This window comes from Clytia hemisphaerica, unplaced genomic scaffold, assembly GCF_902728285.1.
Source record: "Clytia hemisphaerica strain Z4C2 unplaced genomic scaffold, Clytia hemisphaerica genome assembly, whole genome shotgun sequence".
NCBI lineage: Eukaryota > Metazoa > Cnidaria > Hydrozoa > Leptothecata > Clytiidae > Clytia > Clytia hemisphaerica.
The window spans coordinates 1-27,572 of NW_027103760.1; the positions used below are offsets into that span (position 1 = coordinate 1).

At 34.9% G+C, this 27,572-nt stretch overlaps 3 protein-coding genes and 1 long non-coding RNA gene across 4 annotated transcripts; 3 read left to right on the forward strand and 1 right to left on the reverse strand.

The window, feature by feature from the left end:
• Positions 1 to 1,748: 1,748 nt before the first annotated feature.
• LOC136805604 (uncharacterized) lies at positions 1,749 to 2,902 on the forward strand. Its single transcript, XM_067062171.1, has 2 exons — positions 1,749 to 1,802; positions 1,943 to 2,902. The coding sequence occupies exons 1-2, from the start codon at positions 1,749 to 1,751 to the stop codon at positions 2,900 to 2,902; spliced, it is 1,014 nt and encodes a 337-aa protein (XP_066918272.1).
• LOC136805574 (uncharacterized) lies at positions 2,899 to 3,420 on the forward strand. The gene has a single exon (XM_067062139.1). It carries the CDS (start codon positions 2,899 to 2,901, stop codon positions 3,418 to 3,420), a length of 522 nt encoding a protein of 173 aa, XP_066918240.1.
• A 1,234-nt stretch (positions 3,421 to 4,654) lies between these two features.
• Positions 4,655 to 27,468, forward strand: LOC136805581 (uncharacterized). Its single transcript, XM_067062144.1, has 9 exons — positions 4,655 to 4,926; positions 21,976 to 22,122; positions 23,950 to 24,006; positions 24,282 to 24,353; positions 24,801 to 25,184; positions 25,934 to 26,015; positions 26,425 to 26,486; positions 26,678 to 26,798; positions 27,353 to 27,468. The coding sequence occupies exons 1-9, from the start codon at positions 4,756 to 4,758 to the stop codon at positions 27,451 to 27,453; spliced, it is 1,197 nt and encodes a 398-aa protein (XP_066918245.1). The 5' UTR covers positions 4,655 to 4,755; the 3' UTR covers positions 27,454 to 27,468.
• Positions 15,356 to 16,069, reverse strand: LOC136805605 (uncharacterized). The gene is made up of 3 exons (XR_010846426.1): positions 15,973 to 16,069; positions 15,578 to 15,705; positions 15,356 to 15,370 (listed from the first exon to the last, which is right to left on the reverse strand). It is a non-coding gene; the product is annotated as an uncharacterized lncRNA (long non-coding RNA).
• Positions 27,469 to 27,572: the final 104 nt, after the last annotated feature.

Sequence of the window (27,572 nt, forward strand, 5' to 3'; positions counted from 1 at the left end):
CTTAACAGTTCCTTATTTTTTGAACCATTTTCAGCCTCGAGTTCCTTATAAACGTGTTCCTTATAAAAAAAAAACGTGTATTTATTAAAGCTATCATGCGATGATGTCGTATATTTATATTCTTGTATTATTGTATTATAGCTAACACGGTGCGTATTATTATATTACGTATCTATTACATTTGAAAGATAGTATATTCAGTCGGTAGCATAACTTCATAGTGTACGGTCATATAAAACCACATGGTCCACATCGAACCGGATGTTAGAAATACATGAAATTTGAGAACTTATGTATTTGTTTTTCTTTAATTAGTTTTTGTGAAAACCGTGTTTTCACTGAAGAATTTATTGTTTGAACTCAGGTGAAGTTCATTCAATGTTTTGATTTTTATAAGCTTGGTAGCTTGTTTGAACTCGGGTGAAGTTCAATGTTTTGATTTTTGTAAGCTTGGTACTTATGTATGGGTGAACTTATTTTGAACTTGAATGTTCATATGGTCAAAATTGTTGGTTTATTACACATTGTTGTTTTGAACTTGGACAGTTCATATAATTGAGTAATTTGATTGATTATTTGTTTATTTGGAACTTGATACTTGATTGTTGGTTCCTGTTATTGATTTAAATTGTTTATTTGGAACTTGATGTTCCTGGATTGTGGATTATTATCAATATTGAATTTCATTGACTGTATGTATAGTTCTTGACTCGTTTTCTCCGCGCCTAACTTGTGCGCGCTGGTGGTGTGAGTGAAGATTAGTAATTCAATAATAAGATATAAAATAAATAAGAAACAAAACAAAAATCAAAAATCAAGATGTCTACAGATGCAGATAAAAATGTTAAAAGGCAGAGAGCAGGGTTCATGAACTACATGGACAAATTGTTCAATGGTGAAATAAAAAGGATCATGTCACTGGAAGAAGTTGACCAAAATACTTGGATTATTTAAAACAATAAATGAAACTTTGAGTGTGAAGTTAGAGAAAGTTTGGAAATCGATCAACATCTAGCTGATCAATGCGAGGAAGATGAAGGACTACACCCAAAGCAATTGAGCAAAGTATGGATACGAGGTAAAAACTAAAACTAAATTAACCTCAATCAACAGTTTTATCGCTAGACATATAGCAAATTCAGTGGCACCTCAAAGTGAAAGCTCTCCTCCCATCTCTCAATCGAATCCCTCCTCATTTTCTTCAAAGCACGGGTGTGAAAGTCAAATTGCCGACCTTAAATCAAAAAGTTTTCTGGTGAACCCTCTGAATACCATCATTTATCGAGTCCTTCACTGAAGCTATTGACAAGAACAATAGTATTCCACCGATTCAAAAGATGAATTATTTGATCGGATTTGTAACGGGTGAGGCTGAAAGTCTTTTAAAAGGCCTCCGCTATCTGGAGACAATACAAGAAAGCTCTTGAACTTCTTAAAGAGAGGTTGGAAATTCTCAAATTTTGAAAACTGTTCACATGAACAGAATTATCGAACTTGAATCTGTTTGTGACATTTCTGAGGTGAAAGAATTGAGAAAACTTTACGATTCTGTAGAAACAGAAATAAGAAACTTGGAATCTTTGAGCATGAAGCATGATGAGTATGGGGCCATTGCTAGTCCCACTGTTGATCAACAAGGTTCCTAATGAACTGAAGCTTATTCTTTCACGGGAAAAGGAATTTGATTTAGAAAATATTTTGAAGTCATTCAAAAATGAATTAGAAGCACGAGAAAGGTATCATTAACTATGACGTCAAAAGAGAACGATAAAGATCAACAGCTTCCTCACTCTATACAGGAAGTGAGTCCAAAAACATTTCGAGAAATTGTGTATTTTGTAATAGGTCGGGACACAAAGAACAAAATTGCTCTTTTATTAAAAACGCAAATGAGAGAAAAAGAATTCTACAAATTGAGAGAAGATGCTTTGTTTGTTTAAAGACCGGCCACAGTGCGAACAATTGCAAAGCCAATTTCAATTGTTTTTCTTGTAAAGGAAGACATCACGTGTCGATCTGTTTTAAACAAAGGGACAAAGGAGATAGAAATGGTCGATATCACAGAAATGATAATAATAACAAAGTGAAAGAAGAAAGAAGAAAACAGTCAACCAATACAATTATTGAAACTAATAATAACAATCAAATTGATGATATGGTCCAAGCAAAACTTGTTTTGCTCAAGGACGTACAAGAAGACTTTGATGACAAACAATTTGATCAAACGAAGAAATCACTCAACGTATTCACAGATTCCAACGGCATCCTTCGTTGTCATGGTCGTATTGGCAACGCTCCTGTTCCGTTCGATACAAAGTATCCAATCCTACTTCCAAGACGTCATCCGTTCACACTACTGGTCGTTCGTGACAGCCACGTTAGCGTTGGTCACAACAAGACGAAAGAAACTTTGAATCACCTACGTCAATCGTACTGGATTCCAAAAGGACGTTCACTCGTAAGAACTGTTATTAACAAATGTCAACTTTGTAAAATCTTTGAAGGACAAAAGTGTCGGTACCCTGATGTCCCTATTCTTCCAAAAGAACGTCTTGATAAAAACTTTGCTTTTACAAATATTGGCGTGGACTACGCTGGTCCCGTCCATATTCGAAACACGTTTGGTACCGATGAATCTACATACAAAGCATGGATCGCGTTGATCACATGCTCCACGACACGAGCTGTTTATTTAGACATTGCTGAAGATTACGGCTCCGAAGCCTTTATTCAAATGCTTGAGCGCTTCTTTAATCGTTACGGTGCTCCTAGCAAAGTCCTAAGTGATAACGGCTCGAACTTCACGTCAAATGCAACGAAAGAATTCGCAAAATCGAGAATGATTCGTTGGTCGTACAACATCGAGGCCGCCCCCTGGCAGGGTGGTATGTTGAAAGGATGATCCAATCCACGAAACGCATCTTAAAGAAGTCTCTACGTAAAGAGATACTAACTTATAACGAACTGTTAACGTTATTGAAGAGAATCGAAAACATTCTAAACAACAAACCATTGACTTACGTTTACGATTCTGAAGTTGGAGATCCACCATTAACGCCAAACCATCTCATCTACGGGCGTAAGATCGAAACAACAAACGTAAATACGGACAGCAACGACAACGCTGACGTATTAACATGTGACAATTTGAAACGTATTTTGGCTTTCTTCTGGCAACAATGGAAAGTCGAATATATAACCAGCTTGCGAGAACGGGACTATGTTAAAAGCAAGCGTGGTATTGATACCACTATCAAAGTAGGTGACGTATGTTTGATCGAAGACACAGGCTCTAGAAATACTTGGAAAATGGGTCGTGTCGAAGAAACTATTAGTGGTAAAGACAATCAAATTCGTGCAGCAGTTGTAAAGACAATTAGGGCCCTTGCGTCGGCCCATAAACAAACTTGTAATTATTGAAAGTACCAAAGACGAGAAACAAGAGATAGACTTGCAAGGCGTCAAATTCGTACAAAACGCCAAAGAAGAAATTAAAAATTTTGAGTAGTTTATTATACAGTCCTTTATATTTCGGTTTTTACGGTATATATATTTTACATGAAAAACGTAGTTTTGTTACTATATTTCTTCGGTATTTTTAGACTCATTCGGTGGTGGGGAGTGTCGTATATTTATATTCTTGTATTATTGTATTATAGCTAACACGGTGCGTATTATTATATTACGTATCTATTACATTTGAAAGATAGTATATTCAGTCGGTAGCATAACTTCATAGTGTACGGTCATATAAAACCACAGATGACCCCAACTAGTCCGAGCCGAAAATCGAAAATCGACCCTTGGAGAGACAAATTTTTGGTGATTTTGGGACCCTTTGAGAGACTTTTCCTAAATTTTGGTCTATTTTTTCAAAACTTTGGTTTGATTTTCACCAGATTTTGGTCAAAATTTTTGGAAATCGTGACCCTTTGAGAGAAATTATAGATTTTCGTGATTTTGGGACCCTTTCAGAGACTAACTTTTGAATTTGTACCCCTTCGAGAGAGCGAGACCGAGAGACTTTTGAGGAATGAGAAAAGGTACCCTATACCCTTATGGCACATACCCGGCGCCCATTTTGCCTAAGTACCCCCCCCCCCCCGGGCCCCAACCTCGTTCTCCTGCGCGCATTATCAGCTTTTTTATGCTATAAGTATAACTATATATGGCGACACCAAGGGTGTTTTTCCACTGACAACTTGAGCTAAATGGATTAATGTAACTTTTTCATAAAAAAAGGCTGGGTCAGCATACCTCTTTTAACCTCCACACAAGTCCCAGGTAGGGTAGCAAAAACACTAAAATAGAAAAATCAGTCCCTCGTAGTAGGGTTTCTTATTTGGAAAATTTGGGGCAAAAGAGGAACTTTGAGAAAATTTTGGAATTTTAGTCCCATTCAGGGTCACTCAATCGTTTTCTGGGTTGGTGAGTCCAACAGTAATATTTTTAGTTATAAGGCCAAGGGTAGTTGAACCCGAATGGGGATGCGGCACATCAAAAAATTTATGAGAGGTCGAGGTAAAAAAAGCCGCGCGAAGCCAAAATAATTATGCGCGCGGGTAAAAATTAGCAAAAAAATCGTACAGCGGATAAGAAAAATAATTTTCTATTTGCGCCTTGTTTGTGCTTTTCCATTTTAGTCAAACTTTTTTGTAAACACGTCGGTCAATTTTACGAAGTCCAGTCGTCCAGTCAAGAAAAAGGAAGTCAAAGTCAGCAATATTTTTTGAAAGTACAAACGATGGTCGTCTAATGTTAAACATGAATTATCAAAGATACCTTCTTCTTCTCATCGCTAATCTTTATATTGCTCATGGAATCCTCGAAAATGGCTACCAAGAGTACACTATCACTTTGAACCAAAAGTCATCAGAAGAAAAGAATGGTGGCGGGGAAGTGAAATCATTGGCCATGGGGATGGAGGTATTTATTTTGCCTTTTTTTCATTTATTTTTGGATAGCTTTGAGATTCCACAGTTTCAGGCTTTTTAAAGCCTTAGTACTGTAAGTTATTTTTTTAAGCATAAACAGTGTGTCACAAACAGCCATATAACCAGACCCCCGCGCTCGATAGGATCGATCATCGGAACGGCTCGATGACGGATCGATATGTGATCGATGGATTACTTATCGATCCGGATAGGAGATCGATGGAAGATTCAGCCATTAAAAAGTCTTGAGTATCGATCCTTCGTTGATCCATTATCGAGCTAGTATTTCAATCGAGTATATCGATTCGTCATCGATCGTTAATCGATTCGTCATCGATCATTAATCGATTCGTCATCGATTGTTAATCGATTCGTCATCGATTATAAATCGATTATGCATCGATGACGAATCGATTAACGATCGATGACGAATCGATTAACAATCGATGACGAATCGATATACTCGATAGAGTCGATAAGATCGATAAAAGATCGATGATAGATCGATGACGAATCGATAACTAATCATAAGCTTAAAAAAATCTTGAGTATCGATCCTCTATCGATCTCCTATCCGGATCGATAAGTAATCCATCGATCACATATCGATCCGCCATCGAGCCGTTCCGATGATCGATCCTATCGAGCGCGGGGGTCTGGATATAAACAAAACTCAAGATTCTCACAAAAGTTGTCTTTTTGATTTCCCAAACATTCGTCTCAAGCGTTCCCTTCCACAATAATTTATGTAATTGCAATTGCGGTCAGTCCACAGTCGGCTTCAACATATCATACACGTGTTTTTATTTACGTGACCGAAGTACCTACTAAAACAATCCGGGGGTAAATAGCGAAGCAACACAGCAGATTATTCGTAAGTATCTTTTGGCATTGACAATCAAATACAATATATTATACTATATTTCCTTAATTCAAAAATCAAAAATTCATTTTTCATTCGCGAAAAATAAAAATAAAAGAATAATGAATTAATATTACATACTATACTAAGACGCCCCTGTCTTTTACTCTCATTTAATTTCCAATCTCGGCACGTGCAAAACGCCCGTCCGCCCAATATCCACCCAATCAGCTTAAATTCACTTTAATTGTCCTTTGACATTCAAAAAATAGTATTTAAAAATTATGAGTTTATAATAATTACAAAAAACAAAAAGTTTGATACTTCATTAGTGAATTATTCAATAAATTCCTGGTTTCAATTTTCAGTGGGCGTTCTTCTAGGGCTTCGTTTATCGCGCAATTTTTGCGTCACGCAAACTTTCTCGGCCGCTCCTAATAATTATACATTGCCAAATTTGGTTCTCCATTGTCGAGTCAGGATCGATGGTGACGTCACCTAAGCATAAAAAAGAAAAGGATTTCGTCAGTTTTATGCATATATTAATTTGCGAGATATTCTATTCGCCGCGCGAGCGCACTTTTCGTAGACTAGTCGGAGTACTTTCTTTTACTCGCGGGATTGATGGTAACTTTTCATCTTCGTTATTTTTAAAATGAAGCACAACCGAAAAAAAACGAAACTTCAGAAAGTTGCGTATTTCCAGTGAGTAAACGACTCTGACAATTAACAAAATTGATGATGATGATTTTTTTTCGGTCAGGCCAATGTCTCGTATTGGGGGTTCTAGTCTTGAGCCCAAAGCCTACGCAGGATTGCAGCGTTTGGGTAAACGAGACAAAACTCTAAAAAAGCTGGTGTTTTGACGCGCTTCCGTGCTCTCGAAATATTGCGGTTTGAGACGCACTGATAAACAATGATAATTATTTTAACTAAACACAAAAGAAGATATATACAATTAAATTTTCCTGGGTCGTTACCCGTACTGTACTGTCGTTACTGTACTATTTATACTTGTTATATATGACAAAAAAAAACCCCGAAAAGTGGGCCACACACACACTAAAAAACCTGAAAAGACCAGAAAAATAAAAAGTAAAGTCATAATCTATAAAATGTTTTCTGGGTGAATATTTTCCCCCGTGATCCACGTAAACACCTTTCGGTAGAACGTAAAAGTGAAAAGCAAATCAGTGTTCTCAATTTGTTTGTCAAGATTGACTGAGGAACCTTTCGCTTGTTGGCCAACAACTCGGATAATCGTTGATAGAAACGAATGCATTCCACGCCCATTACACCGTTTAGCAGCCGCGAAAACGATTGGTGTGAACGTTCCATTTTCAGATTGTCGAACACGTCCTCCGTACATACGCTTCTTCTCGTTTCCGTTCGTCTTCAAGCAGTGAGGCTGGAACTACGATTTTTGAGGATTACGATTTACCAGCTTTTTAGCAATTTTTACCTCGCTAACCCAAATCTCGCAACCTCTTTACCTTAAAGGAAGATCAAAATTAGAGTTTTTCAGCGTTTCAAAAAAAACGCAAAGTAAAAAAATTTTTTCATCTTCACAGGATCAATTCTCAACAACAAAGTATATACATCTTTTGGTCTTTGGGTTTGTTTCTGACGTTTTTCCTTCAAAGAATATCGATCACTTTCAGTGTAGCTGGAACCTCGATATTCCAGGATTAGAAAAAGCTATACCTGTTATCATTTTTCTTTAAAGAATCAACAAGCCATCAACATCGATAAATTCCACACATTTCCTCAGAAACTTTTAAAATCATCTGCCATTCAGTTACATCAAAATGCCTCGAAAATGTCAATATGAAAATTGCGCAATCAGAGAAGGTATGTCTCGCTCATTATAAAAAAGCTGAGACAAACTTTCAATAATTGGATTGTAACATCGAGTTAAGTCACCAGGGGGTAAATAAAACAGACCTTGGTACATTAATCGTTCGTTTCAACTTGACAATTCGTTTAAAACTCAGCCTCCTAAATATTTGGGGTAGGTAAAATATGTACAAAGAAATTCATACTTTTCCAACCCGGCGAATCTTTAAAAAAGAAGCGAACAATAAAATATAATTACCCTTTCCAAATAAACCTCTTCGGTGGCGAGCGTAGTCTACTCTGACGTAATTGTAAAATTTATGTGATGGGAGTTTGACATAGTAATGTAATGTTGTTTGGGGAATTACGAAGTGCTCTGGAATTTCGATTGCATTTAGTCAGGTTGATTTTTTATGACTTCTAATGGTACTTTTTCTAACGAGTTTGATTACTCTGTTCTCACACTTATGTCTTTTTTTCGCGTCCTTTTCCGTGATTACTTTTATTTATATTTTTAAAGACATGTAAGAAGGCATATTGATGTAACTGCCATTATGACTTGAAGCCGTTCCGAAATGAACCAATCGGGTTATGTATCGGAATTCCTATGGGAGTCCTTTTCCGAAATTTCTAAAATAGCTAAGTCGGCAAAAAAAACGGCTAGTTCGAAACACGGGTCACGGGGTACGGGGCATGGGGTACGGGTCACAGGTCACAGGGCATACAAATTACAGACCGGAAAAAATATAACGATATCATGACGTATAATTCATAACACGTACTACATAACACATATAATAGTACTACTACTAGTATAGTATGTCTGAAACAATTATATACGAATAGTATTATCATATCATGAACATTTTTAAATAATATGTCACCCACAAATTTTGACAAAATCATATTGAATGACAAAAATATTGTTAAAATCATGAAATATAAGGCTTCTGAAACAATTTACAGCAAATTATTTTTTCATACTCAATAGGATGCTAATCATGTGACTGGATATAGATTGACATGTTTTAAAACGATTAAATGCTGCAAGATAGTGGTTTTAGAGATATGAGTATAATTACGTCATTTTTATTAAACATTTATAATGGTAGAAAATATTGACACATTTATAAATTACCATCATTTTTACGTTATTATCCATTAAAATTATATTCATACTCAAGGTGATGGAGGGGATATAATGAGATATGATTTAACAATAGCCGTACTATCCTTTTCTTGAGAAAGCTTGGTTTTCAGGTGATGGGAATTGTAATATGTATATTACTTACGTATAACATATAACATGCATATAGCACTAAAAGTGTATTATTGATAATATAAGCTTGTTATAATGTATGTAATATGTTGCGGTGTTTTCTGGTCTGCGTTGTACACGACACAAACTTCAAAAGCACGTGGTTAGATTTTGACGTTTTTAACACATAGCTTCAGCCCCCCTTACTTTTTGGGGGGGGGGGGCTAAGAAATATTTTGGCCTTTAAAGAGCGTGGGGGCTAAAATTACCAAAATATTTGGGGGGACCTAGATTGTTGGGAGGAGCCTGGATGATCTGACTGAGACTCTGGGGGCTGTTCAGCTGATTTTAAAAGATCTCTTATCTTACTATTAAATCAAATATAAAAAGTAAAAGATTTGTAAACATAATAAATATCAATGCAAGTTAAAGTAAAATTTAGTATTCATTTATCAGTGCTGTACTCGCATATTTTTTTTATTGACTTCTCTCTACGGGGGCGGAAGGACAATGTTTTTGTTTTTTTCGCCAAGTGTTAGGGGACCTAGCACAAGGCAATTTTTTGGGGGGAGCTAAATTGTTGGGGGGACCTTACCTTGTTGGGGGGAGCTAAAAACCTGGCTGAAGCTATGTAACAGTCATACGTGGATAAAACACCTTCAAATTGATTTTTTCGATAATTTTTAGCGTTAAACAATTTCTGTTTGAGTTACTTTAATCAGAGCTGCCCCGTTACCCTGTGACCCGTGCCCCGTAACCCGTGCCCTGTGACCCGGACCCGTGCCCTGTGACCCGTGTTTCGAAGTAGCCGGCAAAAAAGCTTTTCCCGGGGGTTTGAGGAAAAACGGAACTGCTATCATTTGTTTTTTATTTAACCAGATATTTAAATTTGGGCTTAAAAATACTTAAATAAATAAGTTAATAATATTCAATATACTTTTTGTATCTCTTAGAAAATAAACACTTACAAAACGACATCGTTTATCATTTGGAATACCCCTGTATTTGGATCATTCTATTGTGGGCGCAAAAAAGGGCGGAAACTAAGTAGCACCCTCAGTGCAAGATTGCTGCCTCATCTTTATTCGCCCGTGCGAGAATGCGAGCTAATCATTTTTTTCTCGCGCGCTCGAGGGGAAAAGGAAAGTGATCGATATTCTTTGAAGGAAGAACGTCAGAAACAAACCAAAGACCAAAAGATGTATTTTGTTGTTGAGAATCGATCTTGTGAAGATGAAAAATTTTTTGCTTTGCGTTTTTTTCGGAACGCTGAAAAACTTTAATTTCGATCCTTTAAGGTAAAGAGGTTGCGAGATTTGGGTTAGCGAGGCAAAAATCTTTCCATTTTGCAGATGATACCCATATTTTACATTTTAATGATGATCTTCTTTCCCTTTATAACCGAGTGAGTGTGATAAATTGCGTGGGTCGCATAAAAAAATTTGTGGGTTGCGTAAAAAAAATTTGTGCGTCCATCAAAAAAATTTGTGGGTCCATCAAAAAAATTTGTGGGTCCATGAAAAAAATTTGTGGGTCCATGAAAAAAATTTGTGGGTCCATGAAAAAAATTTGTGGTTCCAGAAAAAAATTTGTGGGTCCTGAAAAAAATTTGTGGGAAAAAATTCGTAAAAAATAAATCCGTAATTTGAGCCCTAAGTTGGTGAAAGGAATAGGAAGAAATCTTTTTTTTTTCAATTGCATGAAATAAGTTTAATAGTAAAAATTGCATTATCTTTGAAAAAAAAATATTTCTCTCTTTGTAGCTAGGATTTCGTAGTAAATCTTTTGAAAAGAGCCCAAGTTTCTGTTCTATTGTATTAAATTTAAAGCGTAAATTGTATTATTTTTATAAGAATAATATTTTGACACCTTATAAATGGCTCGTGTCTTGTCGTGTATGTCATTTCCGTAAAATTATTTTCTTAAAGTCAAAAAAGTGAACGAAAAAAAATTCACCTACCTAAATATTTTGAGTACAAAAACATGAGAAATCATTTTTTCCGTCTTTCTTCTTTTCTTCAAAATAATTCTTTTTTGTTCTTGATCTTGATGTTGAAATTTTACGTGAAAAAAAATGCTTAAATGCAATACAGTACATAAAATTTTTATTTACTAAAACCCACAAATTTTTTTCAAGAGCCACGATTTTTTTTCTGGACCCACAAATTTTTTTCATAGACCCACAAATTTTTTTGTGTTGAACCCACAAATTTTTTTCATGGACCCACAAATTTTTTTCATGGACCCACAAATTTTTTTTGTGAACGCACGAATTTTTTTTTGAACCCACAAATTTTTTTCATGGACCCACAAATTTTTTTTGAGAACCCACAAATTTTTTCATGGACCCACAAAGTTTTTTCATGGACCCACAAAGTTTTTTTCAGAACCCACGAATTTTTTTCATGGACCCACAAATTTTTTTCCGACCCACGAAGGCACGCAACCCACGCAATTTATCACACTCTAACCGAGTCAATCGTGACCTAAGATCCCTCCAAACTTGGCTTAAAGCCAATAAGATACCCCTTAACGCTGGGAAAACTGAATTTTTAATTTTCAAACCCTGTCAAAAAATTCTTCCTTTTGTTCCTTTTCTTAAAATCGGAGGTAAGAAAATTTTTCAAAGTTCAAATATAAAATATCTTGGTGTTTTAATTGACTCGCATCTGAACTGGAAAGCCCACACCACATTTTTATCAGCTAAACTTGCCAGAGCAAATGGTATTATATCTAAGCTTAGGCACAAGTCAACAAAAACCTTAGTTAACATCTATATGCTCTTTTTCAGTCTCATCTTCAATATGGTTGCCAACTCTGGGGTCTCACTGACAATTCCACCTCCAAGTCTATATTTGTCCTTCAAAAGAAAGCTTTACGTCTTATTACTTTTAACAACTCTCGATGCCCATCTTCTCCAATCTTTTCTGACCTTAAAATTCTCAAGATTTTTGGCCTTGTCAAGTGCCTTAATATATCTTTTGTCCACAGATTTCTAAATAATAAATTACCCTTTGACCTTCTGGAATTTTTTAACTTTGTCCAACTTGATGCAGAAGACGAAAACACCAACAAGTACCAGATGAGCACATTTAAAACTACTTTTTATTCCCTCCTACAACACCATTACATTTGGAACAAATTTTTCTCCAAGATTTGTATAACCCATTGGAATAGCATTCAGCGATCTTACCCAAATATTACTCTGAGCTCATCTGATTTCAGTTTTGTTAAATCTCTCTCCCTTACTCACTGTCTTGGGAGATACTGAGCAAACTTTCTTTTAATTCTTTTTTTAATTAACAAATTTCTTAAAAATTTAACATTTTTGAATAATTTACAGTGTTATAAATGCAAATTGTACTTAGGTGGCCGCATCTTTTTGATTAGCTTGACTATAAGGCGGTCTCCTTCCTTATATTTTATGTGCATATCATCAGTTGTATTTTATTTGTAGAGTTAAATGGGTAAATAAACACTTACTTACTTACTTACTTCAAAGTGAAAATATTTAAGATTTTAAGTTCTTCTTTTATTCAATGATTTTTTACGGCACTTTGTTGACAATCTAATTCTGGTATCAAATTCTGCTTTATTCAGTAAATTGTAGATGAGAAAATACCTAAGCCACGAATCACGGATTGAAACAAATATATGAATGGTGGGATTTTACAGCCGCCCGTCGTGCAAGGCACTGAGAGGCCACGGTTGCAAAAAGGAAGGGCTTCTTTTATTCAATGATTTTTTACGGCACTTTGTTTACAATCTAACTCTGGCATTAAATTCTGCTTTATTCAGTAAATTGAAGATGAGAAAAAACCTAAGCCACGGATCACGGATTGAAACAAATATATGAAGGGTGGGATTTTACAGCCGCCCGTCGTGCAAGGCACTGAGAGGCCACAGGTGCAAAAAGGAAGGGCCATTTAAAATGCGGCAATCTCATTGGTGGAAATTTGATAAACAGCTGCACAATTAGTAGAAGAGACTTTCGTTTTTGTTGCAGATTTCTATAAAAACTATTCTCAGGGATTACTTGTCAATGTACATATGTACACATGTGTTGTGTCAACTTGTCAGCATTGTATTGTTGTAAAGGAAAAGATAAAAGAGGTAAGACTAGCCTAGTTTCTAATCCTGATATAGGAGTTTAAGTTTAGACTGATAGAACATGAAATTTTTGTCATGACTCTCATGGTTCATGTACAAAAATTAGGATTCAGTTTCAAAATTCAAGCACAGATTGAGTTTCTGCCACCGTTATCTGGTACCATTAGGTGCTCTAACTTGGGACGATTGGCCAAATCTTGGGACAGTTGATTTCTGGACTGTGTTTTCACTTTACCGTCAACTGCTCTAACTTGGGACTATCTGACAAAGCATGGGACGGTAATTCGGCCACCATTTCACCGAACCTCCAAAGTCATTCGATTTGAGTCGATGAACGGCGTATTAAAAAATACACAATTTCTCTTTCACACCGATAAGGCTTTTAAATCAAAATATGAAAGTTATTCCGCAGTGGAGCACACGTGAGTTATCGTGACATGTTATGACAGAAAGTATGATTGATAAACTTGAAAATGATAAATGGAGTTATCAAAACAAATTTTTTATTGAGTTTTTTAATTGAATTATTGTTGTGATGGTAAACAGTACCGTCAACTGCTCTAACTTGGGACGATTGGTCGAAACATGGGACTGTTGATATCTGGCCTGTATTTTCACTTACTGTTAAATCTCATTGACAACAAATTTGTTTTGATAGCTCCACCAAGTTTATCAATCATACCGGGTGCGCCACAAAAAAGTTTCTCTCTTTAAAACTAATTTTCTAGAAATCTAAAGATTTTAAAAGAATCATTCCTATTTTACTGGAAAGAAGAAAGATAAACTTAAATTTTAATGGGTCATTTATTAGATTCGATTCATTAGATCAAAAGTTATGCTCAATTGAATAAAAAAGTTACTTTCTGAAAGTGCTCGAAAACGTTGAAAATCGACCTATCAAATTTTTATATCAAAATTGGTAATCGCAATAACCTTTACACGATTAAAAGCATTTTCCAGTGATTAAACACATAAAATTTCGAAACTGAAAGGCCAAAAGGGTTTAAAATCTTCATCAAAATCACTTTAATTTACTTTTAGCGAAATTTTCCTCCGATTTTCGGTTTTAGATTGGATAAAGTCTATGTAAGGCTGGATCTACCTCGAAACCAATATTGTATGTATTTTCATGAATTTTACCAGATTTTTTTGCCTTTTTCGACGAATTGTCTGCCTTTTATTGAAATTCAACTTTCCTTTACATAACAAAAGGTCATTAAGACAGCTAATTATCGTTTTTAATGACTAAAACGAAGGATAATGATGTATCATGTAATTATGCTTCTGTTTAATTTGATAGGTCGATTTTTAACGTTTTTTAACAATTTCAGAAAGTAACTTTTTTATTCAATTGAGCATAACTTTTGATCTAATGAATCGAATTTAATAAATGACCCATCAAAATTTAAGTTTATCCTTCTTCTTTCCTGTAAAGTAGGAATGGTTCTTTTAAAATCTTTAGATTTCTAGAAAATTAGTTTTGAAGAGAGAAACTTTTTTGTGGCGCACCCGGTACTTTCTGTCATACACTCTCAGTTTTAAAGGTCTTTATTAAGACCTTTTGGGTGTATCAGGTAACGATCCGTTATCGCAGAACGTTTTGGGTCTTGTTCTAAATCAGACCTTAAGGTCTTGATTTTAATAAGACCTTTATCGCGCCCAATAGAGACTATTCTAGATCCCGAAAGAGACTTCAAGGGTTCTGATTCTATCATACCTAAAAGGTCTTATTTTAAACGAGACCTTTCGAAAAAAGTCCGTTATCGCAGAACGTTTAGGGTCTTGTTCTAAATCAGACCTTTAGCGCGCCCAATAGAGACTATTCTAGATCCCGAAAGATACTTCAAGGGTTCTGATTCTATCATACCTAAAAGGTCTTATTTTAAACGAGACCTTTCGAAAAAAGTCCATTATCGCAGAACGTTTGGGGTCTTGTTCAAAATTAGACCATATTAGTGCCTAAAAGAAACTATGTTTACTACTCGTTTTTGAAGGTCTGTAATTTTCAAAAGGCCTAAATTGCCGAAACAAAACCTAACAATAATTAAGAGAAGAATAGAATAAAAATACGCAAGAATTTCAATCTAAAAGATATATTATACCCAATAGGATTTCTAGATATTTTTCTAACAAATATCCATTATATTATGTATATAATAGTTCTTTGATATCGAAACGTACAAGAGATGTATTGTACGTGTCCAGTTTGTTCATGACAATGATGATGATTCACGACAAAGTCTAGCTGTTTATGTAAGTACGACTGTAAACCAGATTGTCAAACAAACGTCCGTGTCCAAGAGTTGAAAATTGAATAGACGTTTGTTGGTGACGGTGACACAAAACTTTAATGAACTGGATAGTTGCGTGCTAACATGAAAGCTGGATAGTTGTGTGCTAAAAAATTCAAGAGAAGTGAGATGAAGATCGCAAAACTGGTTTTTAGGCCTATTACTTCATCGGAATGGGAATGTCATTTAGAAAATTTGAAAAATTCTTTACTTTTGATCCAGCTCTTCAAAGTTTTCCAGAAAAAAAAAACAAATTGGGCAAAGATACAGTATATTCAATTCTTACCTCAGCAGAGAGTCGATTTTGTTCTGGCCATACTTTAAACAAACGTTTAGAAAATGTGATGGTGGGATTTACAGCGACAGTGACATGGGCTCACATGATGTTGGGTTAGATTCTCGTTAATGTCGAAGCTGAAAAAAATAATATAATAAAAGATTTAAAACGAATATTGCACAAAAAATAAAATAAAATTTCGTAAAAGCCTAGCTAGTAGGATCAATAAATACAAGCACAAAATTCGATCGAGCCTCGCCAAAACTTTCCATGGGTGTATTTGCAACAATAAAGCTCCATGTTTGTGGAAGAAAAAAGGATTCATCCGATCAAAAGATATATAGCTCCAGTTGACAAAAAAAGGATTTTAAGAAATTTTATTACGTGAAGATTGTGTTACTTACCTTTTTTTCTTTTTGCTCTTCAGACCGTCTTCACCCTTTTGGCTCCAAAATTGTTTTGATTTTATTTTTGCACTTTGATCCAATTTTGAACTTTTCGAATTTCGAACGACGTTCGAAACATTCGAAAATTCGAAAGAAGTCGTTACACTGCTCTAGATTTTTTAAAGCGCGCGAAATCGAGACCTTTACTTTAGAGGTCTTCATAAAAGCCCTTTTTATCGTGTCTATTGGATGCTCACTATCGTGTCTATTGAAAAGGCTTGTAAATGGCAGACCTAAAAAGGTCTTGTTTCAAACCAGTGAGCCTTTAGAAGTCTTGAAGGAGACCTTTTTGGCGACCTTTTACAGCGCGCGAAATTGAGACCTTTAGAGGTCTCCATAAAAGCCCTTTTATCTTGTCTATCGGATGTTCACTATCGTGTCTATTGAAAAGGCTTGTATCAGGCAGACCTAAAGAAGGTCTTGTTTCAAACGCGTGATTGAGACCTTTAGAAGTGTTGAATAAGACCGTTTCCAAGAACAGACCATGAAGGTCTTATTTCGAAAATACAAAGGAGACCTTTTTGGTTAGAACAAGACCTTGCTTGAATGGAAACCTTGCAAGGTCTCAATCGGCCACACAAGAGTTTCAATTCAGATCTTTCATGATATACTGACATCTAAGTAAAAATTAGACCGGCTAAGGTCTCAAAACTAAACCTAAAAGGTTTGAATTCTTTCTTCAAATTAGCATCTAAAAGGTCTCATATAAAACCCTAAAAACTGAGAGTGTAACATATGTCACAATAACTTTCACTTATAGCGCGCCCTTTTTTACTTTTTTCAGGGTTCCCAGGGGTCAGGGAAAACCTGGAAAAACTGGAAAAAGTAGCTTTTTTGGAAAAAGTCAGGGAAAACCTGGAAAAGTCAGGGAAAATTTAGAAAAAGTAGTGAAAGTCAGGAAAAGTCAGGGAACTTTTTTTGGAATAGTCAGGGAAAGTCAGGGAATTCCAAAATCAGTCAACTCCAAATTACAAATGATAATTGAAATGATATTATCCTTTTCATCTTTCATTTTTGCAGGTATTTTATCAGCCAGTAAGTATTGGTGTATTGTAAGCTCTGTGATATTTATTTAGTACACAGTTCTGACAGTTTCGTTTTACTTATCTCTTCATTAGTTTCTTTTATTTCGTTTTAGTGGTAGAAAAATGAGTAATAAGAAAAAGAAAATAACAGTATTCAATGAGAAGTGTTTGGAAGATGACGAATTTAAGAGTAGGTAAAGCATCAATGAGAATTAACATTTCACAGGAATCGATTGTTGCAAAGAAGATAGTTAAAGATTATTTGCTTTCTAACAAGATCGACATTTCCAACTATTCTCCACCATCTAAACTAGTGTTGTCTTGCAAATCAGTCCATACACGTAACAAAGCAAGTTTACAGGAAAAGGCTGACAGCGAAGCAAAGGATGCCTTGAAAGAAAAAAGAGAACTTCTTCAAAGAGAGATTGATGAGCTTATTGCAAAGGAATCTAAAATCAAAAAGACTTGCCAGTCACTCGACAGTGATTTCGTAAATCTAGTCAGTGAGGCAGAAAAACGCCCAAACGAAATGGTCTCTTTGATTACTAAGGCTAATGCTTTAAAAAGAAGACAGAATCAACTCAATGAGGACCTTGATGACTTACATACACAAATAGAAGCAAAACGCCAAAAACTTAAGTAGATCTCAGAATATTTTTTGAGCGAACTTAAACGTTATTATTCACTTTTTAAGTTAGAAATTCAACTGTTGGATTATATTTTTAGCTCATACAGCTGTATGATATGATTTTAGTTTTGATATTGCAGGATATAGTTTTTTCGGCCTGTGTATAGGTAGAGCCTATAAGATAAAGTTTTTGAATCTAGCAAACCTAAAATGTTTTCCCATTCATCCTAGTTTTGAAATTTGCTACATGATGATATAAATTGCACGTGTCTAATAATATTTATAATGAGTTGTGAATAAAATGAGTGACTAAATTAGGAGCTATTTTCTTAAAATGAATGTAAATTGACAAAAGTAATGTTTATTATCTTGGAATGAAGAAAGGATTATCAGCAATAGTGCATATTGAAGAAAATCTTTTTAGAAAGAGGAAAGTTTTCATTCAAATGATAGCACGTTCATCTTTACATACGACGGTACCCCTTTTGTATCCTGGTTTTAGTGGGGTTTTAGTAGACTCGCTTTTAAAAAAATATATGTATTGAAATTGTGTTAAGGCCGTGATACACTGGTCAATATTAAATCAATATTCGAAAACTGTTACTATAAATAGATCAAAAATTTTATTGAGCTAATATTGCTGAATGTAAGGTAAAAAAGTTGAATTTAAATGATGTTCAAATTTATGAAAGTGCTCTATTGTTCGATTATTGAGCGAGAGTTGATTTAAATTGAAATTTTTCAATTTAATTCCCCTTCCAGTCAATATTCAACAATAGAAAGAAAGGAAAAACTATTGATTTCGCTTGTGTAAACAAACACTTTCCATTCAATTTTTCTCCAAGAGAGAGAGAAAAAATTTCTCTTCTTGAACAAAGGGCAAGTGTTCCTATTGTTTGCAATATTACCTATAATTTTGAGCAAGTGTAATGGCCCAAATTATAATATTCTATGATTGAATATAATTTAGATTATTGATAAGTGTAAGGAAGCGATCAATTTTAGATTTATATCCATATATAGTAACAGTTTTGAATATTGATTTAATATTGACCAGTGTATCACGGCCTTCTCAATATGGTGTTTTTCAAAATACTGTTGGAGCGAAAGGTCAGGGAAAAAGGCACCTTGGTCAATCTAAAAGTCATGGAAAAAGGTCTTTTTTTTGGAAAAAGTCAGGGAAAAATATTTCTCTTAAGTGCTGGGAACACTGTTTTTGTTTTCATTCAAAATGACTGGAAGCTGATTGGAGAATTTGAGAACGCCCGCTGCCTACCGCCTATCGCCCAATGGGATTAACAAATAGCGAGTGTATAACTTGCCGCGTGAGTGACGTCAAACGCTTCATCGTTTTGCCACTAATTTGGTCTTCTTCGTTCCAGACATTCACGTGTGTTCCACTACGGAATTTTTTCATTTTTTGATTTAAAAACCACAGTGCGAAAGAGAAATTGTGTATTTTTTAATACGCCGTTCATTAACTCAAATCAAATGACTTTGGAGGTTCGGTGAAATGGTGGCCAAATTGCCGTCCCATGTTTTGTCAGATAGTCCCAAGTTAGAGCAGTTGACGGTAAATCTCTTTGACAACAAGTTGGTTTTGATACTTCAAAGTTTATCAATCAAACTTTCACTATCTCATAATCACAACTAAATGTATTTTTAAAGCATTTTAAAAGTACATAACTTGAAGAAGTAATTAACAACTTAATCACACTCACACTGCTCACATCTTGACGCCATTTTTTGTGTTGTTTTTCTCTAGAGACTCTTTTTCCAGTGTGTGTGATTGATTGGCATGTCAAAGTTACTGAGTGTCGATAACAGATCTCACAATTTTCCGCAGAAGAACAAACTTTTTTTATATCTGTGTTTGGACGCTTGTGCGAATGCGCTCGATCGCATTTACACGTTTCTCGCCGCAAAGATTTGTTCCTTTTGCGGTGTGAAAGCCTACCTGGTGAGAGAAGCGTACTCACATTATTTGCTATCTATGAATCGTGGTATGTTAATTAAATGACTTTGGAGGTTCGGTGAAATGGTGGCAGAATGGTCGTCCCATGTTTTGTCAGATAGTTCCAAGTTAGAGCAGTTGACGGTAGCAGAAAAGGCCTGGAAACTTGCCTGCAAGATTAGAAACTAGGCTAGTCCTACCTCTTTTATCTCTTGCTCTCTAATTCTCCAATCAGCAAAGGCCTTTTTGAAGGAAACAAAGAAAAAAATTGGAAATTCGTACGTCATGGTCTTTGTCTCAGAAATGTTGGCTGATTTTTGTTGTCATTATGTCTCCATGTCATCACTTTGAAGAGAAGAACTACTGCTTTAGTAAGTTGGTCTGTAAATTAGAGTCTAAGCATGTTTCCCTCAAGTGATGCAAGTTAGCTGATGATATAGACAGGAGAACCCGTCTTTGTGTATAAATCTGATGTATATTTGACTTGTTAGAGCTGTGAGTCCATTTTCTAATTCAAAAACAAAATAGCTTTTATTTTCCCTGGACTCACTTGCAGAAGAAAAAGGTTTAACAATACAATATATAGGTTCTCCAAAGATGAGTGTAACCACTGACACAATGTGTTTTGATTGGAAGATTCTTATCAACAGTTTTGTTGGTGGGAAATTTCAATGTATTAATTTTTGTTATTATTAACTTTCAAATTATCAGCCATGACCATGTTATTCATTTCGCCATCAGAACAGATCAGAATATGAATAAAGAAATCATAGCATGAATCTCGAGGCTACTTGTGATAGAGCTCTTTAAACTAAACTAAATATAAATATACTCAAAGAATTCTCCAACTTTTGAAGATTGGAAGTTATGGGCATTTTTGTGGTCAAAGAATGAAGAAAAATGGGGAATTTCCCATGCATAATTTATAAATTAAAGATCTTTTTTACCACAAGACAATAACACTTGATGTAGGAAAGTTAGAAACTTGTTGTGTATACACGTTTTTTTTTTATAAAAACGTCAAAAATTTTCGAAGCCTTCGGTTGTTCTTAGTTTTTTGGATTTGAAGCCTAAAAATGTTCTTAAAATGTTCTTATTTTCAGCATTTTTTCAGCATTTTGATGTAATTTCTTAAGAAAATGCATGTTTTTAAGTCCCCAAAGCCTTAGAATGTTCTTAGAATGTTCTTAAATTTTTGGGCCTCGAAGCCTTATGTGGATACACTTTCTGCTCAGTTTGGAGACCTATCATGAAACATTTTTCATCAATATTTAGGAAATCTCTAAATAAATTTTTCAAGGGCGAATTTCATTAAAACGCTCCTGGTTAATTTTTGATAAATCCTTCCTTGAAGTTTTGAGAGGCATTCTTTGCTTACAAGTCAAGAAAATGATAAAAGCGCTTTTGCAGCATTAATTTTTGATACACGTTTCGGTGGTGCGCTAGTGTGACTAACTGGAAGAATTATGTAACAACTACTCTACCATATTCAAAAGGGCCTTAAGTCCTGGGAGCCTTGATTCAAAGTCTAGGTGTAGAACTAGAAGGCTTTATTTTGATCTGTCATCAACTCAATGTACAACGGTGTATTTTCAATTTATTTCATATTTGGATTTTGGCATCCTTAAAACTTAGGCATTTTTATCATAAAAAATATAATAATAACTTGATGGTCTTTTTAAATTTAAAGATAGTTGCTTTTTATCAGAGCTCCAATATGAAGTTTTAAGCCTTTTTGATTTTAATGAGAGACCCAAAGGTTCAGAAATACCAAAAATTTCAAATTTCATAAATGGACAATAATTAAGAATTTGGAAAATTGCTACAATTATAAATAAGCATGCTCCTTTAAAAATGAACATGTTTCCGACGTACGTACTTGCTCTATTGGTCTTAAATCCGCCAGTGTTAGGGGGTATTTGATAGAAAAATGCTTTGAAAATATTTGGTTCGGTCAGATAGATTGTGATTGGCATCAAAATGTTGGTAACAACGGACAGAATTAGAAACTTGGAATGGCGACATTTCTATGTGTGTTGAAAAGTACATCAGTTCTTGTAGCAACATTTTTGATCAGAATAATTATCATCTTTTTGATGACACCAATCATTTTTTTATTAATTCTTAAAGAATCTTATGAATTACCTATTTTGGTGTTAGTTTTTCTCGCAAAACATCAGTCTTTTGGCTAAAAAATATTTTATTATGTTTTATTCACAGCCCCCTCTCAAAACAGCCTCAATATGCTATCAGTTCCATACTGTTACTACAATACTGTTGCAAATTTTGAGGGTATGCTCAGCTCAAATATGGAAAGTTTTGTCATAATGAAATCTCTATTCATCTTTTTGTAGTCGGTCAACTTAACAAAAACGATGTATGAAGATTCTCTTATCACATACACCATGCATTGCAGTCCAGCAGGAGAGAAGAAACATTTTTCTGTCAAGATTAACCTTTATCATCACTTCTGTCATCTTCCCAGAGACAAAACCCCATTGGTAAGTATAAAGTCAATGTCACATTTATTTATTTGTGTCTTTATTATTCAAAAGAAAGGAAGAGAAGTGAGTTTTCATGTTCTTTCAATAATTTTTTTTCTCGTTTTACTGAGTTAATAAACTAGGTCACAGTGTGGATGTAAACCACACTGAAACGACCGCCTTCCATCACGCATCACGCTCGCGAGAGAGCGCGCGTACATTATTAACGCCTACATGTCATCTCCAGTACATTATAGATTATTCATTGAAAACAGATTACAATATAGTCATTTTTAATGTCTCGATTATTCAATTCCGAATAAAAGACATTCAGGGAAAAAAAGAGAAACACCTGGGTAATCTAGTTAAAAAACCGAAAGTAAATTGTAAACAAAGTAATGAGCCAAGGCAAAACGAGATTAGAGTACCACTATGAAAGAAACCGTCTCCGGCGGTCGACAATAACTATTTAAACAAATAAGTATTTGATTCCAGACTTGACTGTCTTGAATTTTTTTAAACTTAACCAGTGGAGAGCATTTAACCTTTACCACGCCTTCTCTCTGGGAACTTCACCCCGTGCACGCCTTGTCGTTTTGGGAAAAATTACAGTTTTACGCTTTCCGTCACAACTTTTGATCTACTAAACCGATTCAAAAAAATAAGCCCATTCTGGAAAGCCCAACTATCCTGCTTTCCAAAAATGTTAAAATAAAGGATTTTCCTCCATCAATGGTGACACAGTAGTCTTCTGCCTTAGAGTTGAAAAAAATTCAAAACGCAATTTGTCATATTTTTCAAAATTTTAAGTTCCGGTTAAAAAAAAAGTGGGGAGAACATTTGCGATACCATAATTTCCTGGCTCATTGTTTCCACCATTATAACTACAACTGCTAGCCAAAAAATCACAATCATACCTTTACTAGAAAAGGCAGAATTCATTTTTAGAAAACCTTGGTTTTCGAGAAAATTTCCACGTAAATCAGAGGCACGTAAGGCAGAGGCCCCTTGAGGTAATTTTTATGGGAAATATCACTAAAAACAGCTAAAAATGACTTTCCTATCATCAACCAGCATGAAAGCAATAGAAATAACATAGTATATACACTTTGAAACTCTTTGCAGCCTTATCAGAAGCCTTAACTTGGGTTTCGGTGACGGTCAATGACGGCCGACAAGCCTCCAGTCCTCACCCTTAATGTACCGTCATACTAAAGAATAAAGAGGCAGAAACTTACCTCAAACACTGACTAAACTACAAACAAGCAATACATAACATTTCCAACCAATAAAACAAACCATTTTCCACTAAATAAACATTAAAAGTTAGTTAGAGCAGTCAATGAGCTCATAATTTCCCAAAGAATATTTTGCCTAATTTTCCAGTTTGTTTTGACAGTTAAAATCGAAAGTAGGTGGTTTCAAACTATTGAAAATAGTTTGTTTACATTTTCTCTCCGTCATATAAGACATTAGTGAGGTTAAGTAAATCGGCAAAATCACGACGACGAACGAAAATTTAACAGGCTAGTGAGTTTCAACCAATCAAATTTCGTATTTTCACTACCCTATTACATTTTTCGTCCGTCGTCGTGATTATCCTGGTATGCTTAACCTCAGTAATTCCCGGGATTTAAAGGCGTCTTTAAGGCGCTAGGGCGGCTTTTCTTAAAACCGCACGAAAAACGTATATTTACGGCCTCGGCTATAGCTTAAAACGTAAATTTACGGCCTCGGCGTGGTAAAGGTTAATTTTAAAAGGCTGATATCTAATGAAATATTCAAATCACCCTTTGGGTGATCAGGTTGATGTATAAAATTTATTCATTTTTTATTCTTTTTCAGCTGGAAAAAGATTACAACAATATCCCATGTCATGACCATGCTCTATCTTCCCTTGACGTAAGTTTTTACCCAATAAAATATTCTTTTTGAAAAGAAATATTCACATTGCTCAAATAAATATTTCCCACTTCAGTTAGGCTGCAAATGCAAAGTTTTGATTTGCAAGTACTGAGCTTTGGCTTGATTGACTATTTTTTCCTGAGTGTCCTTGAAGGCTATTCCTCCTCCGTCTTTTTACCACCCTGGTTCTAAAATGAATTAAGATTGATAAATTCTGAGGTGCCTATCATTTTTCCAATACGATATGTATGTTGTTTTTCTCTCGCTTTCAGAAAAAAATCAGAAGAGATATAGAACATGCTATTCGAAAGCGAAGAGCTGAAGGCACCGCCAAACCGCAACCGGTAAGTTTTTAAGTAATTAACTTAATTAACTTTAAATATTAACTTTTTCATCTATTAAAGTTTTTTTTCAATGAAAAATGAGTACAAAAATTGTTAACTCTTCCAATAGCACACTGCTATGCAAAAGTCATAATTATTACTTTTAACATTTGACCAAAATTCAATCTCACAATCCTTTTCATATTGATTTGTAATGCGTGCAAGTTATTACTTTTGTATTATCAATAAAAGTGTAATTGACTTGCAAAAGCAAATAATGCAAAGGATGATGGGATTAAAACTCGGACAAACAGTAATTTTGATGTCTATTTTTAGAATCACTGCGGTATGCTATTTGCCAAATCTTTACTAGAAATAGCTAATGAAGAAATTAAATCTCTAGGAGTTCTAAAAACTGTTTGTTTCAATTTATCACCACTATATATATATTTTTTGTATTGAATTCAGCCTGCCGCAGTTGAAGAAGGTAAAAATATATTGAAAAAAACATTAGAATTAGCAGCAAAGAAGTTACAAGACAAAATATTAACAGAGAAGCCAGGAAGCGATGCACCAGTGAAAGCAGCAGGCAATCCAGCAGGCACACCTGGAGGCAAACCTAAGAAGAAGTCTCAAAAGAAACCAGCATTGAAAACAACATCGAAACCTCTTCCAACAGTAAAAATGGCCAAAGCCATTCCAACAGCAAAGATGGTCAAAACTAATAAACCTGTAAAAAATGAACCTGCTGCAGCTGCAGTCCCAGTCCCGGTTGTAAAAACTGCATCATCTGAATCAAAAGAAACAACAAAGGATTCATATAAGAAAGATCCGCTTGCACATCAAGTTGGCGTAAGTTTGCTTTTGAAAACATTTTTTTTTTCTAGAAGGCAACTTTTACACAGAGTCCGAAAAAGTGAATTGAGATCTCAGATTATTCCTTAAGTTCTGCATTTCAGTCATCCTGTAAGCTAATTATCATATTGAATTTTGATTCTCCCTTTTCTCTTATAATGAATTTTTTTTGCAATGCACTTGAAGTATACTTTTTGCAAAGGCTATTTCTGGGGGGGGGGGTACTTAGGCAAATGGAGGGTATGGTATGTGCCGCCCTTAAGGGTACCTTTTTTAGACTTCCAAAATCAGAAAATCAAATTTCAGTCCCACTAAGGGTAGGTAAATAGGAAAATTTCAACTTTTTACCCCCTGAAAGATCGAAATTTGGTCAAAATTGGTCAAATTAGTCCCGCTAAGGATCATAAAATTCACAAAATTTTCCTTGGTTTTCTCTTTTTTAGTCCCGGTAAGGGTCCAAAGTTCGAATGTCGGGCGGCACCCCCCCCCCGTCAGCTCGCAACCCTAGTACGATCGCTAAGGATCAGTACCCCCCCCCCGGGGGGCTATTTAGAATAAAAACAGGTGAGAAATGCTTAAAAGGGTCCATTCGACCAGGGTACCACAGGGTCTAAAATATTCGAAAATCAACCATCTTGCCAGTCCCTTCCGAGACGCTTTTTTAAACCTCATTGTCAAGTAGCTATTAAATACTTATTACAGGAATCTGTTAAATTTTGATAACTATTGCACTTCTTTATTTTCAGAGGAATGAATTGCGTACAAATATGACTGGTCTATTTATCGTTGCCCTTACATTCGAATCTACAGATGAAGTGACAATTAAAGGTAATTTAAACAGTATTTTGCAAACCCCAATTTTATTGGTCGACATAAAACCTTAACTAAATTGAATAAATATTGGAATGTCGTGGCTTGGATCACGAGATTTATGTTTGGCTACGTTTCGAGAGATTCTTCTCCCATCATCTGGCTAGTTGAATAAAAGTTCAATAAAAGTTCAAGCTGTTGAAAACATACAATTAGTCAATTATTCCACTACTACAGTTAAATATTGCTTCAGATGGCTTGAAAAGATTGAAAAAAACAGCTGAAAAATTTAACTCGTCTAAATCCAGTTCATGTAGGACATCATGAAAGAAATCGAAACTTCTTTACCCCCCTCATATTTTTAGCACTTTTTATCAGACTTCTCAAGCCTTAAAATAATATGATTTCTAACCATTTATATTTTTAGGGCGAATTGATTCTGTGCACAAGGGATCATATTTATCAGCAATGATTTACCCGCTTCTTCCGGTAAGCTTATATTCACGTCAATACAATTGATTTCTAGTTGGGCAGCGTCCGATGACCGAAAAACCATAAAAAAGTCTTGAATTTGTGTAAAGAAAGTAAAAAGAATTTTTATACACAAATAAAAACCCTAGTAAAAATCTTCATGATTTTATCTTTTACTGCTGTATTAACTGTGGCTTTTTTCTTTTTAGTTTTACGGAGTAATGTCTTTGATTTATTTGGCTTACGCCATTGGTTGGTTCATTTCCACTTGTTGTAATTGGAAAGACTTGTTACGCGTCCAATTTTGGATTGGTGGAGTTATCGCACTGGGTATTTTGATAAATTTTTATTCACTTTTTTCATAGTGAAAGTAGATAAAATGATTATAGTTGTAATAAAGGCCTGTCTAGGATAAGTGTCAAAATTCCAATTAGTTTGCCATGTGGAAACCGCTTACAAAAGAACTAGTCTAATTTACATCGTTTCCACATGAAAACTAGAAAAAGTGTACACTTATCTTTAACAGACTTTTGATGCAGTTCCAAAGACTTTTTTTTGTTCCTGAGTAAATCTCAGCGGTAGTCAGGACCAATCCTTTCTCAATTTCAAGACTAGCTAATGAAAGCTTCTTAAGATATCAATTTGACTGTTTACAAAATATTGGTCTACCAATACGCTACTAAGATGTTTCAATCACACAATAATATTCTACCAAGCTTCATATTTCAGATTTCTTCCTATATCTCCCGTCCACTTTAGGAGCTCAGTTAAATCGTAATCATGGAGGTAGAAAAATAACTATTTAACTGGGTTAAAAATCATTGCTTAGTGCTTTTATTATTAGTACTTAATAATTTATTTAAATTTTTCTGATTGTTTTTCAGGGATGTTTGAAAACGCACTATTTTATTCTGAATACCAAAGTATCAGTCATCATGGCCAAGGTTTGTCTTTTCAATTAAAGAGAACGACCGAAGTTAAATAGGGGTCTCGAGATTTGTTCCAGTTCCATGGTATATTCGCTGAGGTCAGCACGGGTTTTAATTGGATTCGAAAGAGAAAACGAAAGTTCTTTTGAGTTATGATCGTTTATTTTCGAACGTT

What these genes read in the sequence shown, in the direction of transcription:
- LOC136805604 (XM_067062171.1), top strand. Translation starts at nt 1,749, where the DNA reads ATGACGTCAAAAGAGAACGATAAAGATCAACAGCTTCCTCACTCTATA. An exon ending in TTCCTCACTCTATACAGGAA is followed by an intron (nt 1,803 to 1,942) that starts GTGAGTCCAAAA and finishes GTTTGTTTAAAG; the next exon opens with ACCGGCCACAGTGCGAACAA.
- LOC136805574 (XM_067062139.1), top strand. Translation starts at nt 2,899, where the DNA reads ATGATCCAATCCACGAAACGCATCTTAAAGAAGTCTCTACGTAAAGAG.
- LOC136805581 (XM_067062144.1), top strand. Translation starts at nt 4,756, where the DNA reads ATGTTAAACATGAATTATCAAAGATACCTTCTTCTTCTCATCGCTAAT. An exon ending in CATTGGCCATGGGGATGGAG is followed by an intron (nt 4,927 to 21,975) that starts GTATTTATTTTG and finishes ATCTTTTTGTAG; the next exon opens with TCGGTCAACTTAACAAAAAC. An exon ending in TGATTTACCCGCTTCTTCCG is followed by an intron (nt 26,487 to 26,677) that starts GTAAGCTTATAT and finishes TTTTCTTTTTAG; the next exon opens with TTTTACGGAGTAATGTCTTT.